Source organism: Notolepis coatsorum, assembly GCF_963971535.1.
Source record: "Notolepis coatsorum genome assembly, chromosome: 2".
Taxonomy (NCBI): domain Eukaryota; kingdom Metazoa; phylum Chordata; class Actinopteri; order Aulopiformes; family Paralepididae; genus Notolepis; species Notolepis coatsorum.
This window is the reverse complement of record NC_140166.1, coordinates 66,112,601-66,128,294: the sequence shown is the minus strand read 5'-3', so window position 1 is coordinate 66,128,294 and position 15,694 is coordinate 66,112,601. Positions and strand designations below refer to the sequence as shown.

Sequence of the window (15,694 nt, the reverse complement as noted above, 5' to 3'; positions counted from 1 at the left end):
ATCAAATCAAATCAAATCAAATTTATTTATAGGGCCCGACAACACACGTTAATGTCCCCATGGGCCGTACAGGTCTTCTTTAAACAAGTCAAGAAGAAAACATAACAATAAGTCAAGAACAGAACAAGAACACCATAAGGTCCAAACATTTTTAGATGAATGCAAATAAATGAAAGAATGCAAGCACTCCCAGACATACCCCACGCGAAGGTAAGGAAAAACTCACTAAAACCTAACAATAGGGAAAAAAGCTCCACAGGCAGTGTGGAGGAGAGAAACCTTAGAAGGGCCATTCAAGGGGGGATCTCCCTTCTTAGATGTCGGTGATAGTAGTGTTGCAGACGGACAGTTGGTAAGCATGCACTCATGTGTGTAGTGAATAATTGTATGCTTGCTATGGAACTGTGGCAACAGGTTAGAAAAAGATGAGCTAAATAAATAAATAAAGCAACAGCCATACAGTCTCTCTTAACCATTTTCACCTAACAATTCCCATAAAATTACATCTTCTAATTTACATAAATGACCACAGTAGTTTCAAATGTTCAAGACTTTTCCAAACGTCTATGGGTATTTCATAATTTCCCAAAACATTACTTTAAAAATTCCAGAACTTTTCCAGGATTTTCATGACCTTGAGAACTCTGGTGTGATGGACAGAAAAAAAACACACTTTACACTTTACTAGCTCACCTGCAGATACTGGGCTTTTAATGAACGGTAGTCTTTGGGAAGGAGGCCTGTTAGAATATACGAGCGAGAGAGAGAGAGAGAGAGAGAGAGAGAGAGAGAGAGAGAGAGAGAGAGAGACACACACACACAGTTGTCATTACACTATAAGTATAACAACTTCAAGTTACACAGTATCGTTTTAAAAAATTTCTTGAAATATGAAGACTCGCCATTTTCTGTGATGGACAACAGACAGAGCAGCCTCAGGCTTTCCAGCATGGATCCCTGGAGCAGAAGAAGAGAGAACACATCACCAAGGCAACACGTCACCAAGACAACACATCACCAAGACAACACATCACCATGTTGGATTCTGGCAAACCACAATCAGCCCCTTATCACTTCTTCATCTGTTGGCCTGTGTAGTTTCTGCGTTGTGTTTTATTTCTCCGACGTCTTCTCATACTGGCTGTACATCGTGGTCATTCCCCTTTAATGCAATCCGTAATCATAATAATTCACACCGTCAGACATGTTACCTTTCTTGGAACCCTCAGATGTTACCCATCTCGTATTGTCCTTGAAAAGTCTTTGATGGAACACTAAATTCATTATTCTATCGTCTTGTCTGCTGTTAGTCCAATGGTGGCTAAGGCCTCGTCGTTAGCCAAAACCCTTCTCTGTTAGCCGAAGCTAATGATGAGGTGTCACTCCCCTCCCCCACCCAGCGAGGGTGGATAGATAGATAGATAGAATAGTTTATTGATTTAGAATGGAAATCACACATATACATTTGATCACAATATGAACAGGTATATATTTCTCCATTTACCAATAGGATTAAAATAAACACAATAAAGCCATAGGCTTGTTTCCATTGTGGTCCTTCATCATTGGTGTCAGTGGATTTATGTACTGGTGTGTGGACGTGGGTGTTTGTAGTGTCTGTATGTCAGGATGTGTGGTATAAAAAAAAAATACATACAATAATATTCCATTTTATAGACAATAAAAGAATAAAAAGGAATAACACATATTAGAAACCCTTTGGTCACTACTCCCAGCTTCTGCTACTTATGATCCACCTCTTTATAACTGATTTAAAAGTGGAGAAGGGGTTTATGGGCTTCAACTCCATTGGTAGGCTATTCCATTGTACTGCTGCTGAATATAGGAATGAGTTCTGGCCTATTTTTCTATTACATCTCACTGGGACGATGTCTGTTGGACTACCCCTGGTGGCATGTCCGTGTACATCCCTTACCATGTTAAAATATCCACTAAGATATTGAGGGACAGTATTCCCGAGTATCCTGTGTGTCATGTTGAGTTTTAATTGAGAGACCCTCTCCTCAACCCTGAGCCACTTGAGGCTGATAAAATGTGTCTGTGTAAGGTGAGTCCTGGGATGGAGTTTTAAAATCATTCTAACTAATTTGTTCTGAGCTGTCTGTAGCCTACCTTTCAGTGCTACTGTGATGCCAGTGTACCAGGAGGAGCATGCATAGTCATAATGACATTGGATCAGTGCCCCTGCCAGGACTTCCATTGCTGACCTGTTAATATAGGTGGACACTCTACCGAGACATTTTATTCTCTGATTGATCTTTGTGACCACCTTTTGTGCCATGCTCACCCCTGATAAGGTGTTGCCCAAAACACATCCTACAGTAAGTATGTGACTTCCTCCTTTGCTGTTACCTCGATATCTCCTAACACTACTTTGAACCCAGGAGACCTCTTAAGTCGAATGGCAGAGCCAAAAAGGATAGCTTCGGTTTTACCCAGGTGGAGGGATAACCTGTTTTCGACCAGCCAATGACTGATCTTGACAAGCTCTAGACTGAGTGACCTCTCTACTTCTCTTTTGTTCTGATGGGAGACCATGAGTGCAGCATCGTCCGCAAATAAAAACAGTTTACATTCACATGCAGTTTTCATGTCATTGACATATAAAAGAAATAAAAGTGGTCCTAAAATACTTCCCATTAATTTCCACTACTTGTTTCCTGCCTCTCAGATAAGACTCCATCCACCTTAAGGATATACTGTTAAAACCCATAGCCTTCAGTTTATATAAAAGTATGTTGTGGTTAACGGGAGGGATGAAAGTCTCTGATCAACGCGTGCGCTCTTCGGTGTGGTTCGTTTCTCATTCTAACTGTACCCAGAAGACACTCTCATTATAACTTCTTCTCCCTAGCAACGGGGGCCCGCCCACTTTCCTCGTTACTATGTGACGCTGCCATGGCAACTGCTATTCACCTTTAAACACACACTAGACGTCTGTTCTATGGATGTCAACCACTTTTCTGACCATTCTGCAGTCCTTATCAGTATTATGTGCTCAACGACCTCGGCATGCTGCTCTCAACTGGCTATAAGCAGTGCTGTCTTCGACCACAGCTATTTGACCCAGATCACTATAGCAACCGCTCAATTGTTGATATTATCCCCCCCTAGTTCTCTCTGTTCCACCCAGCTGATAACGGCCCTCTGTCTGCACAGGTTTGGCTGGAAACACACATACAGGATAATGATGGTGATGATGATGATGATATTATCATCTTAAAACTAATCTCGATATAGGTTATAAACCAAATGTAAATCATCGATTTCCTTCAACCAAGACAACACATCACCAAGACAACACATCACCAAGACAACACGTCACCAAGACAACACATCACAGCTGACTCATCCAGATGGAAAGTTCATCTTTCATGCAGAAGAAAAAATAAACAGACCTGTCTGTTAATGTGCTCCTCGATGTAGGAAATACATTCACGGATCTCAAATCCTTCCAGTAAGGCTGTAAGATCACAAAACAAGTTCAGTATCAATCAGGCATTCAGTTAAAATAGAACTCCTACCTACAGAGATTGTCAGAAGAGATAAGAAGGTAGGACGTCACATTAAAATATATAAGCATTCTTACATTATTATAAAAGCCTATTATATGTAGTAAATCATTCTTATATTACTACAAAAGCATAGTGGATGTAGTAAAGCATTATTACATCATTATAAAAGCATAGTGGATGTAGTAAAACATTCTTACATCATTATAAAAGCATAGTGGATGTACAGTAGTAACGCATTCTTACAGTGCTCTGTCTTTAGCAGGTCCTGAAAATCCTGTTTTGTTTTTTTCTTCATCATGGATTCACTGGCTCCAATATCTGAAAGAGATTTTACTTTTCAGTGATTCACTGATTCAAACACTACAGCAAAAAAAACAAATTACGCAATGCAGGTTGAAATTAGCTCCAGCCACGTAATTTGACAGCTATAAGGAATTTAATTGGCTGGTAAAATCTGCTGGCTACTGCAGTTGGTTCCAGTGAGTGTGGTGTCCTGGATGCATGTATGCCTTCGACGACGGAACTGCATTTCCGCGTTCGAGTTTTGGGCTCCGATTGGCCAGGTCATGTGACATGTGCGCCAATCGTGGGACAGCAAGTTCTGCGCCTATTTCCGGGTCTAACAGCCTGCAAACTACCTGGCGTTCTATCGCCATGCTCTAAGACAAACTCTAACCTTAACCAACTTCGAACGAGCGCCTAAGCTTAACCAGGGTAGAAACTTGCGGTCCCACGATTGGGCATACATGTCACATGACCAGAAATTACCTGGCCAATCAGAGACGCGGAAATGCAGTTCTGTTGTAGAAGGCATTCAGGCGTCCTGGATGGTGGTAGTGAGTGTGAATGAATGAATGAAAACTTTATTTAACAGATTGCAGAATGGGTACAATACAGTACGGCTCAATACACACAATTGTTAAGGGGATGCAGACCAGAGAAAGACTTTCGTCTTGTTTACATCAAGGTCCCCCATTTTCAATTCATAGTGTAATGCAATGTAATGGACGTGTGGTGTCCTGGATGGTGGTACAGTAGTTCGATATCCTAGACTCACGCAAGCTGAGCAGCCGGTGCTCTTGTTTTAACCCTTTGAGTTCCTCCGAGACAAAGGTCTTTATCTGTTTGATGTCCATCCCGCGACGTTTCTGACAAAGCAAAAGGAAATGACAATAAGGAAAACACTATAATCTGCAGTTGTTTTATCCCTTTCACTACCACACTACAGAAGGTTAACCTTCACTACCACACTACAGAAGGTCAACCCTTTCACTACCACACTACAGAAGGTCAACCCTTTCACTACCACACTACAGAATGTTAACCCTTTCACTAGAGTGAGAGTACGGAGCTCCTCTCCGCTTGCTGTCCACACAGACGTACAGTATAGCTACAGTACAGGATCTCACTTACATCATAAGCAGTCTGGAGATTCCTGGCTTTCTGACTGAGGAAGCTAAACACGTTGGAGAAATGTTCATTTCTGATTTCATTGAACACCTGAAGAAAAGACAGAAAAAGTATTAGTTATAGTTAAGAGTTATTTCACTGAATGATGAAAAAAAATGATGTAGGTACTGTAGTCTACCTTATCTTGAGAGTTCAGCATCACTTTAATACTTTTGTCACTGGACGTGACGTCAGGCCCAAACTCCACACATCCTGAAGTACAAACAGTGGATTAGGAAACACACCTGATGGGATCCGGCCCCACGAGTATTCACCTGCTAACCACATGAGCGTTGGCATTTAGTCCCCCTCCTATGGGTTGCTTGATTTGCTTGTTTTAACCAGGGGTGTAAAAAAGTACCCAGAAATTATACTTAAGTGAAAGTATGGGTACCGTCTCAAAATCGCACTCAAGTAAAAGTCAGAGTATCTGGCTAAAAACGTACACTTGAGTAAAAGTCAAAAAGTTTCTACTTTGAAAAGTACTAAAAAGTAAAAACCTTTTTTTATTGCAAGGGATAGACCAGGGGTCTCAAACTCATTCCATCGTGGGCCAAGTTTTCATCTTAAAGGGGAACTATCTTATAAATGGCCTTTTTGAGTGTTTAGCATTGTTTCCTAGCTATGTGAACTTATATTAATATGATCTATGTCTCAAAATTCTCATATTGGCGCATTCTTCCAATTCTCCTCTCACAATATTCACCCTCACTGAACTGAGTCATTTGAAAATGTGATGATTTGTGATGTCAGAAAGACACTGCTGCATGATAATGGAGAGGTGCAGGATGAGCTGCACACAGTGGCTGGACCTGGACCTGGGCCCTCATTCATCAACGTGGCGTAGGAAATGTTCTATTTCCACACGTAAGCACAGAATTTAGAATCAGTGCACGCACAGAAAAAACGGGATTTACCACATGTGCGTACGCAGGTTCTACGCACACCTGTCATGATAAATATGACTTTGATCCTACGTTTGAGCTTGTGCACTGTTTTAAGTATTTGCATACCAGAACCGCCCGGATTAACCATATACGGTAATGGAATACCCCCATGAAATGTGGAAAAATGGACTAAGCCGAGGGAAGCGTGTTATGAGACAGGCTGACAGACGTGTACACGTACGGTGATGTCGGATATGATATCTATTAACCATTGCTGCCTGGGCAGCGCAAACACTAATAAAGACCGTGCTGGAATATGACTGCCTTTTCCCGTGTTGTTTGATTAATACCCAGGGATTAAAGTTCTCCTCAACTTTATTCCAAATCGCGATGGATTTTCCGTCAATTTTCTACCTGCTGCATATGATTTCTAGAGGCATACTACAATCTATTTTGATGTCAGTATTGGGTAGCCTATATAAACAATAATACGAGAGCATATACAAGAACAATGAATCTCACTGCATGTATGATGTAGCCTGCCTTTCAATACATGAACTTGAATTCCATCACGTTTGTGTGTGGGACTCACAAGGCTGTTGTCACAATGGGTGGTACCGGTACAGTAATAACAGTCTACACAATATCACGATGGACCATGCCATAGCCTATGTTCTATTATGACATGATCTGTGACGACAAATGTTCTAGAATGTTTGATTAAGATATCATACTCTGACAGCATGCCTATGATCAACAAAAACGCGAACTTGAATCCCATCATCATATTTACATAGTCTGTCCACTATCTGGTGTCATTGCAATGCGTTTGTTATTCTTTCTTATACAGTAAAAAGGGGGAAGAACACTATATCGTGGGTGTTCATATGACTTGTATTCGGCTTACAGCTTCGAAACTCCACTTGTTTCGTTTAACGTAAAGCCTTTTAAATATAATCAAAACGTTCCCGTGTTTCTGCGGTCTGTGCGCAAAATAATAACGAGTTGAGCTACGCGGAGCGCAGTCAGTCAGTACACCCCGTATATTCCGATAACGCTATATAAACCATGCTGCATTCATTCTGAGAGAAAGATCTATTATTCCAAATGCTATTTATAGGGTTTTGACCATAATTACACTACTGTTGCTATTTTACAATGAACTATAATGAATTACGGTTCATACAGAACATGCCAGTGTTGAAACTAATGCACAGAAGCTCATTTCCTTGTTGTAATAATATATTCTACCACTGGGCGTCAGCTAAGTGTGCTCCGAGCTGTGCGTACACATAAGCACGAAGTCAAGTTCAAGTTGAAATTGATGAATCCCACTCTTTGCTTAGAAATGGTCGTACTCACAGGTTAAGCACATATCTGTGCGTAAGACACGTTGATGAATGAGGGCCCTGGAGCCCAGGCTCAAAACAGCTCGAGATCTTGAGGTAGAAAAATGCTGTTTTTGAGGACTTGATTAGAAATACAAAACAATGAATAAAAAAAATATATATATTACAGAGGTGTTCCATAGACTCACAGGAATTGTGTAAAAGTGCCCAAATAGTGAAAGAAATAGTAAAATAGTTCCCCTTTAATGTGTAGCATTGCACCAGGTGAGTTAGTTGAAGAGGTGAGCAAATTAGTGAAATCATCAGCTGGTGTTTAGGCAAGGCTGGAATGAAACCAAGCGTACACTCACACAAGGACCAATCAGCATGGGTATGGGCGGGTTAATTTTCCATTGATGGGGATTTGATTGGCTGTTTTTAAATAAAGTGTGGCAGCAGGATTAATAAGTTAATAACGTTAACGTCAGTTTGGCCAGAGAAATAAATATACTAATTAAAATAGTTGGACCTGTGAGATTTGTACTTTGTAGGTCTGCATTTTAAATGTAAGGGGTAAATGTTTTTTTTCTCTGAAATGTAATTGAGTAAAAGTACAAGTATACAAACCTAATAAAATACTCTAAAGTACAAATCCCCCAAAACAGTACTTAAGTATGGTAACGAAGTACAATTACTCAAGTACTTTACACCCCTGGTTTTAACAGAGATGTATTGAAGAATAGACAGAAATGAAAGAAAGAAAACAGATGTACCTACCGCATTTGATTCTGAAGATGTCATCCACCAGTCCCTCATAGACCACCTGGGAGCAGAGGGGAGTCACAAAGTCGACATCTGCGGAGAGAGAATGGAACTATCGGTTAAGAGAGAAAAGGTGGACCCCAAACACAATATTTCTCAGTCATGTATGGCTGGTAACCGTGTTGTAATAGCAAATGTTAAAAATGTGTTATTATTATTATTATTATATATTTTTTCTTTAATGCATTTTTTACTTTCACTGTCTGAGTGTGTTTGTCTGTCATGTTAGTATACCGTTTGTCACGTTTGTACAATGTTCTGAAAAATTTAAAATAAAATATATAAAAAGAAAAGAGAGAAAAGGTGGATTTGCGACCGGAGGTTTGCCGGAATGTGTGTGGGGAAAGTGAATGATTAATACTCTCTCCTCCCTGTACAACTACTTCTGAGGTACCCTTGAGCAAGGCAGTGAACCCCCAAACTGCTCCAGTGAGAATGTATAGAACTGTGTGTGGTGTGTGGCAGTCCATTGCTGCTCAAGGACACATTGAGATGGGGTGACAGTGGCTCAGGAGGTAGAGCAGTCGTCTGGTAATCCGGAGGTTCCCGGTTCGATTCCCGCTCCTCTCGGGCAGTGTGTCGAAGTGTCCTTGAGCAAGACACTTAATCCCTATCTGCTCCCGATGAGCAGGTTGGCACCTTGTGTGAACGTGTGAGTGAATGGGTAAAATGTGAGGAACAAATTTTTTTAAAGCGCTTTGGATAAAAGCTGATATATAAATGCAACATTTACCATTTTAAGATGCAAAGCTAACTCATCTTCCACAAAGTGCAATTCCCCTGAGCCGCCACTAGGGGCTACCGTGAGTGAGTGGGTAAAGTGGGTGAATGAATGTGCGAGTGAGTTAGTTGCACGCAGCAGTGTCCTCCGCCTCTTCCCCCCGTGTCACTTCCTCGTTTCCCTGTGATGTTTCGCTGAGATCGACGGATGAGACGCACGCGAGGGAAGAGATGCGAGCACACGTCTATAAACTTTTGGAACGGACCCTTAGATTTCAAGAATGCAAATGAATAAAACTGACATTTCTGACATCAGGAACATGGCAGAAAGTAAGAGAAGGCTCTCTAAATGTCACGAACACTGATCTATCCAGGGTAGAGTCGCTGAGCCTTTTCTTTTAGATGTAAAGCCCCTCTATAACTGGAAATGTCACTAACTCACTTCATCCACTACACCTTCTACATAAGATTAACACTTTCACTACCACAATACACAAGGTTAACCCTTCACTACCACACTATAGATGGTTAACTCTTTCACTACCACACTACATAATGTTAACCCTTTCACTACCACACTACATAAGGTTAACCCTTTCACTACCACACTACATAATGTTAACCCTTTCACTACCACACTACATAACATTAGCCATTTCACTACAGAAGGTTAACCCTTTCACTACCACACTACATAAGGTTAACCCTTTCACCACCACACTACAGAATGTTAACCATTTCACTACCACACTACATAAGGTTAACCCTTCCACTACCACACTACAGAGGGTTAACCTTTTCACTACCACACTACAGAGGGTTAACCTTTTCACTACCACACTACAGAGGGTTAACCTTTTCACTACCACATTACAGAGGGTTAACCTTTTCACTACCACACTACAGGTTAGTGAAAGGTCAACCTTCTGTAGTGTGGTCGTTTTTTTTAATTATCTGTATGTATGTGATTATATACTCATGCAAAACTGTTTTTACAGTTATTATTTCAGTTTGGGGGGATTGTTATTGTATTTATTTATTTTTAGACTTTTATTTTGTATTTGTATTATTATGGTTTGTTTACTCAAATGTTCTTGAAATAAAAATATCTTTGGTAAATGGTAAATGGTGCATTTATATAACAGCTTTTATCCAAAGCGCTTTACAATTTGTTCCTCACATTTCACCCATTCACTCACACATTCACACACCGACGGCGGAGGCGACCATGCAAGGTGCCAACCTGCTCATCGGGAGCAGTTAGGGGTTAAGTGTCTTGCTCAAGGACACGCTGACATGCTGCCCGGGAGGAGCGGGAATCAAACCGGGAACCTCCGGATTACCAGACTCTCTACCTCCTGAGCTTGATATGCAAACAAAGCCCTGCAGGTAGAAAGATGGACAGCTTCACACCTCTGTCAATGAGGAACACTTTCCCGACCTCACCCTGAGAGGGTTTCTGCTCTCCCTCCTCCACCTGCTCCCTCCACGACTCATACGCCATCTGGATCAGACACACAGCAGACTCGGATTAATGATAACAGAAGACTTTTGCTCTGCTCTATATTCTCGTCTTCATCTTTATTATTAGGCTACTTGCTTTTACTGAGGATACATGAACATTACAGGTGAATATGTTTCTTGTCTCTTGCGATTAATGGTTGTCTGAAAGTGGTCACATAAATGTCATGAAATGGAGTGAAGAGTGTGTGACGATCTTCCCTCTGTACTCACCTTATGAATGAATGAATGAATGAATGAATGAATGAATGAATTATTTTATTTTGAATGTTTACATTTTTTTTTTTACAAATAAACAAACGAAAAGGATAGGTTTGAAGCCGAAGGCTATAGAGCAACCTACCCCTAATTATTATAAAAAAAATAAAAAATGTATGAATGAAAAAAAAAAATCATAGCGAGGATTCAATTAATTTAAAGGATAAATCTAACATAATTCTGTAGAAGCAAAATTGTTATAAAATTCCACAAATTTTTTTTATGGACAGTTATTTTCCTACCCATATCTATATTATAATCATCATTATAATATATATATAATCATATATAATAACAATCAATAATAATAATAATAATGACAATCTAGAAAAAGAGATGCCGCACCACGTAACGCGCTGTAGTGCAACACGGCCGTCCCGGGTTCGACTCCCGGACCCGGCGACCTTTGGCGAATCTCTTCCCCATATCTCTCTCCCATCCTTCCTCTCTGCAGGACTTGTATCCGAAATAAAGCAATAAAATACAAAACAAAAAAAGAAGCTTACCTTGGAGCAGCGTCCTATCCCATAGACCTTAGAGAAGGGTCCGTACAGGGAGTGGAGGAGATGGAGAGCACTGCCCGCTGTCCTCACCCACCGCTGGTCACCCTCCTACAGACAAATACATTCATTATTAGGATGAGGTGCGCATACTAGGGATGTGCGTGAGTAATCGATTACTTGCAGCTATGAGAAAAATCTATCTTAAATTATTAATAATTTTTATGAAAAAGAAAAAAATATATATATTTTTTTTACATATTTGTTTCACATGCATGTATGTGTAAGATTATAACCGTTTGTTGGTTTCCTTAAACATATACGTGAATGAACTAAATTAAGTTTATTTTATTTTTAATAAATAAAAAAACGTATTTCTTTGAGTCTTTTCCCCTTTACGAGTAATACACGATCACTCGAGTATAGCATGCGATCAATCTATCTGGATTTTTCTTTAAAATGCCCATCCCTAGCGCATACTGTATAGCACAGAGTCAGAGATAGAAATGTATTGTGTCATCTACCAACAGTCACATTGCGTATGGGAAATATACATATTATAATATAAGCCATTTGGTAAAGGTTTTCATCCAAAATGCCTTACAGTACCCCATGAGTGCGTACATTTTCAATAGAGATCTATTTGATCATTTTCAGTATGCTCCATCAGTTGAGCTACATTCATTTAGAGAGATCTATTTGTGGTGGGCCCGTCTGACGTTTTGATAGGCCGCCACCTCCAAGTCAACGTATGGGGAGAAGCTGCACGTCACATCCAAGTGCTGTTGTGCATCATTACCAAGAAGTTGTCTCGAAAGAATTCGGGAAGCTCCAAGCTGATGACGTCATCGTCCAGGGGGAGGAGATAGAATGCCCACTCGTCGGTGGTCACATCTGATCAAAAGGAGAGGTACATGTTGACTTTCCAACACTGGCGGCCGTCATATACGGCACCAAAACCGATACATTAGGCCAACAGCAGGCTACAACACTGGACAACACCGACATCTCATACTAAGAGCACTGTGTAGCCTCAACCAGAAAAGAGACTTGTCATTATTAGGGATGCACCGATCCGATATCAGTAAAATAGCTGGATCGGGTATTGGTAAAAACAAAACAAAAATCTGAATTCTTTTTTCTTTATTTTTTTTTAAATAAGAAATAAAATAAGAAATAACAATTCAGTACATTTATATCTATGTGTTAATTTGTTACATTTAGTTTCAAGTAATGTTTTAAGTCGAGCCTGATGTTGCCTTGCACAAAAGAATGATCCCAGTCTCTTCCACACAGTGACAGTGAGGCATACAGTTTATTAATTGAATGAATGAAGTTTATTTTCTGTCTTTGTTTACAACCAATCAAAAACACACTTGTGATCCTTTACAATTCTTAAAAACAAAATATATTTGAATATAAAATAACCAAACCAAAGGTATTAATCTTTACTGCTCAGATAAGTACTTGGTATTGGCCGATTGAAGATGAAAGTTTAGTCATTTCAACCAGTATTGGCAGTAGGGCTGTCCCCGACTAAGGATTTGAATGGTCGACTATGATTGGCCAAAATTTGCTGTTAGTAAAAAAAAATAAAAAAAAATATAATTCTTTAAAAAAAAAAAAAAAAAAATTGTATCATTCCATTTGGGCTGTGGGGGGGTGCTTAATGTCTGAACGGGTCGACTGAAGGCTTCTTGTCCTCTGCAAGAGCTGGATACATCTTAAAGGAACACTCCAACATTTTGGGAAATTAGCTTATTTGCCATCTACCCTGGAGTTAGACAAGAAGATACATACCTTTTTCTTCTCTGTGCATGCAGTAGGAGTAGGAAGACGTTGGGAACTAGGCTAATGGAGGAACCTACTTCCAGTGACTGATGCTAAGCTAGGCTAACGGTGCGCGTCTTCCTACTCCTACTGCATGCACACAGAGAAGAAAAAGGTATGTATCTTCTTGTCTAGTTCCAGGGTAGATGGCAAATAAGCAAATTTCCCAAAATGTTGGAGTGTTCCTTTAATATTTGTCTAGTCTAGTGTGTTCATTAGATGGGTGAAATCCTCTTTCAGTGCCTCTGTGCCTGTTTTCGTAGACAGTTAGCCTCTGGTATGCGTGCCATTAGCGTTAGCCACGCTTCTATGCCTCTTTTCTTTTGGAAAGAATGATAGAAAAATAATAATAATAATAAAAATTATAAATATTATTATTTTTTATTATTTTTATTATATTCGACTAAGAGGTTGGCCAGTCGACTACGGCTCCTTTCGACCGATTAGTCGACTAATCGACTAATAGGGGTCAGCCCTAGTTGGCAGTTAAAATGGTGTTGGTGTATCTCTATCTAAAATAACAGACAACATATCCACGATGCTTACCACCAAAGATCCCCTGCTCCTCCAGCACCGCCTCGCACGCATAGAACTGGACAACATAGACACTACAATTAGATCGCAGGAATATGGTTCATAGTAGGGATGTCCGATATTATCGGCCGATATTGGCATTCAAATGTGAAATTTTTCACATTTATTTAACCATTATTTACCCAGGCAAGCAAGTAAGAACAAATTCAGATTTTATTTATTGGCAAAAGTATGCATAATGTTGTGTTAATTCCACAACAAGAGATATGTAATGTTAATTACCTGAAATTATTCCGTTTTTGGGGGAGGAAACCCTGCAATATATCGGTATCGGTTGATATCGGTATCGGAAATTAAGTGTTGGACAATATCGGTATATCGGTATCGGTAAAAAAGCCAATATCGAACATCCCTAGTTCATAGCGAGGATTCAATTAATTTAAAGGATAAGTCTAACATAATTCTGTAAAAGCAAAATTGTTATCAAATTCCACAAAAACATTTTATGGACAGTTATTTTCCTACCCATATCTATAGTGATCATAATAATAACAATCAATAATAATAATAATAATAATAATAATAATAATAATAATAATAATAATAATAATAATAATAATAATAATAATAATAATAATAATAATAATAACCATCTAGAATTAGTGTGTGTATGTGTGTGTTTGGGGGGGGTATGAATATACCTACTGTGGGCTGAATATGATGTTGAACCTACTGTGGGCTGAATATGATGGTGTACCTTCTGTGGGCAGAATATGATGTTGAACCTACTGTGGGCTGAATATGATGTTGAACCTACTGTGGGCTGAATATGATGGTGTACCTTCTGTGGGCTGAATATGATGTTGAACCTACTGTGGGCTGAATATGATGGTGTACCTACTGTGGGCTGAATATGATGTTGAACCTACAGTGGGCTGAATATGATGTTGAACCTACTGTGGGCTGAATATGATGGTGTACCTTCTGTGGGCTGAATATGATGTTGAACCTACTGTGGGCTGAATATGATGTTGAACCTACTGTGGGCTGAATATGATGTTGTACCTTCTGTGGGCTGAATATGATGTTGTACCTTCTGTGGGCTGTATATGATCTTATATCTTCTGAATCGTCCAGCTGCCTTGTCCATGTTGACCACATCTAAGACAGGACAGGACATCTCAGGGAAATAACTGTACTGGCCAACGTCATTTGAGAAGCTAACATTTGCAGATGCGAAGCACCCCCTAGTGGTGGTTAACAGGTTAACAGGTTAACTATGACTCACGTTAGAGAATCTGCCCACGTGTGTGCTGGTTACAAGCATATTAGAGCAATAGAATAACTGCTAAACATTATTTAAGTACTGTACTAACCACATATCCACTTCACAGTTTGTATTCTTGGACGGATCAGAAAACACAATCTATAACAGAGAAACACAACATTGTCACACATTTAGGAATGTAAATGGTCAAATGGTAAATGGCTGCATTTATATATACAGTATATCAGCCTTTATCCAAAGCGCTTTACAATTTTGTTCCTCACATTTTACCCATTCACTCACACATTCACACACCAACGGCGGAGCAGTTAGGGGTTAAGTGTCTTGCTCAAGGATTTGGGTGACACGCAGCCCGGGAATCGAACCGGGAACCTCCGGATTACCAGACGATTGCTCTACCTCCCGAGCCACTGTCGCCCCAATGTACCATAATAATGGACTGCATTTATATTGCACTTATATCCAAAGTGCTTTACACAACTCATGCCTCACATTTCACCCATTCACTCAAGACACACAACGACGGCGGAGGCAACCATGCACGGTGCCAACCTGCTCATTGGGAGCAGTATCATCAGTACCATATTGTACCCTCCCTCTCTTAGGGTGCAGTCGCATCCTCCTCTCGCTCTCCGCTATCTGTGCTCTGTGCTTCGTGCCGTTTGTCGGACTATACTCAAATCAACTCGAAATGAATCTGATCAGGGGATCGCATATTTTCGTCAAGAAAGCAGAATAAGGCCGACCCTCTCTGCCTCTTGGGACATTTCAATCGGGCTACCAACTTGAAGACGTGGACATTTGGATCATCGAAGCTTTTGGGATTGCAATAAGAAGATTTTGGATCTGTTTGCCGCGCACAGGACCTACCCAAATTAACTGACTAAGACACTTGGTTCTAACACATTCAGTCATTTGGACGGAGTTGTTAAAACTCACTCCGCTCAAATCAATAGAGTTGTAATTCACTCTACTCAAAATCTAATTTAAATCAACGTGGCTGGGAGGAATGTTGTCAGCC

At 40.1% G+C, this 15,694-nt stretch overlaps 1 protein-coding gene across 1 annotated transcript in view; it reads right to left on the bottom strand.

Annotated features, from left to right (window-relative positions):
* The window catches only part of vps33b (VPS33B late endosome and lysosome associated), a 33,344-nt gene that overhangs the window by 13,182 nt on the left and 4,468 nt on the right, over nucleotides 1-15,694 (bottom strand). The window contains exons 5-18 of the mRNA XM_084307587.1: nucleotides 14,762-14,811; nucleotides 14,479-14,546; nucleotides 13,398-13,443; nucleotides 11,821-11,915; nucleotides 11,028-11,132; nucleotides 10,156-10,246; nucleotides 7,978-8,055; nucleotides 5,125-5,198; nucleotides 4,950-5,036; nucleotides 4,594-4,684; nucleotides 3,780-3,854; nucleotides 3,420-3,484; nucleotides 903-957; nucleotides 694-740 (exon numbers count right to left, since the gene is read on the bottom strand). Coding sequence (XP_084163713.1) covers nucleotides 694-740; nucleotides 903-957; nucleotides 3,420-3,484; nucleotides 3,780-3,854; nucleotides 4,594-4,684; nucleotides 4,950-5,036; nucleotides 5,125-5,198; nucleotides 7,978-8,055; nucleotides 10,156-10,246; nucleotides 11,028-11,132; nucleotides 11,821-11,915; nucleotides 13,398-13,443; nucleotides 14,479-14,546; nucleotides 14,762-14,811 — 1,027 coding nt within the window. The remainder of the gene's footprint in view (nucleotides 1-693; nucleotides 741-902; nucleotides 958-3,419; nucleotides 3,485-3,779; nucleotides 3,855-4,593; nucleotides 4,685-4,949; nucleotides 5,037-5,124; nucleotides 5,199-7,977; nucleotides 8,056-10,155; nucleotides 10,247-11,027; nucleotides 11,133-11,820; nucleotides 11,916-13,397; nucleotides 13,444-14,478; nucleotides 14,547-14,761; nucleotides 14,812-15,694) is intronic.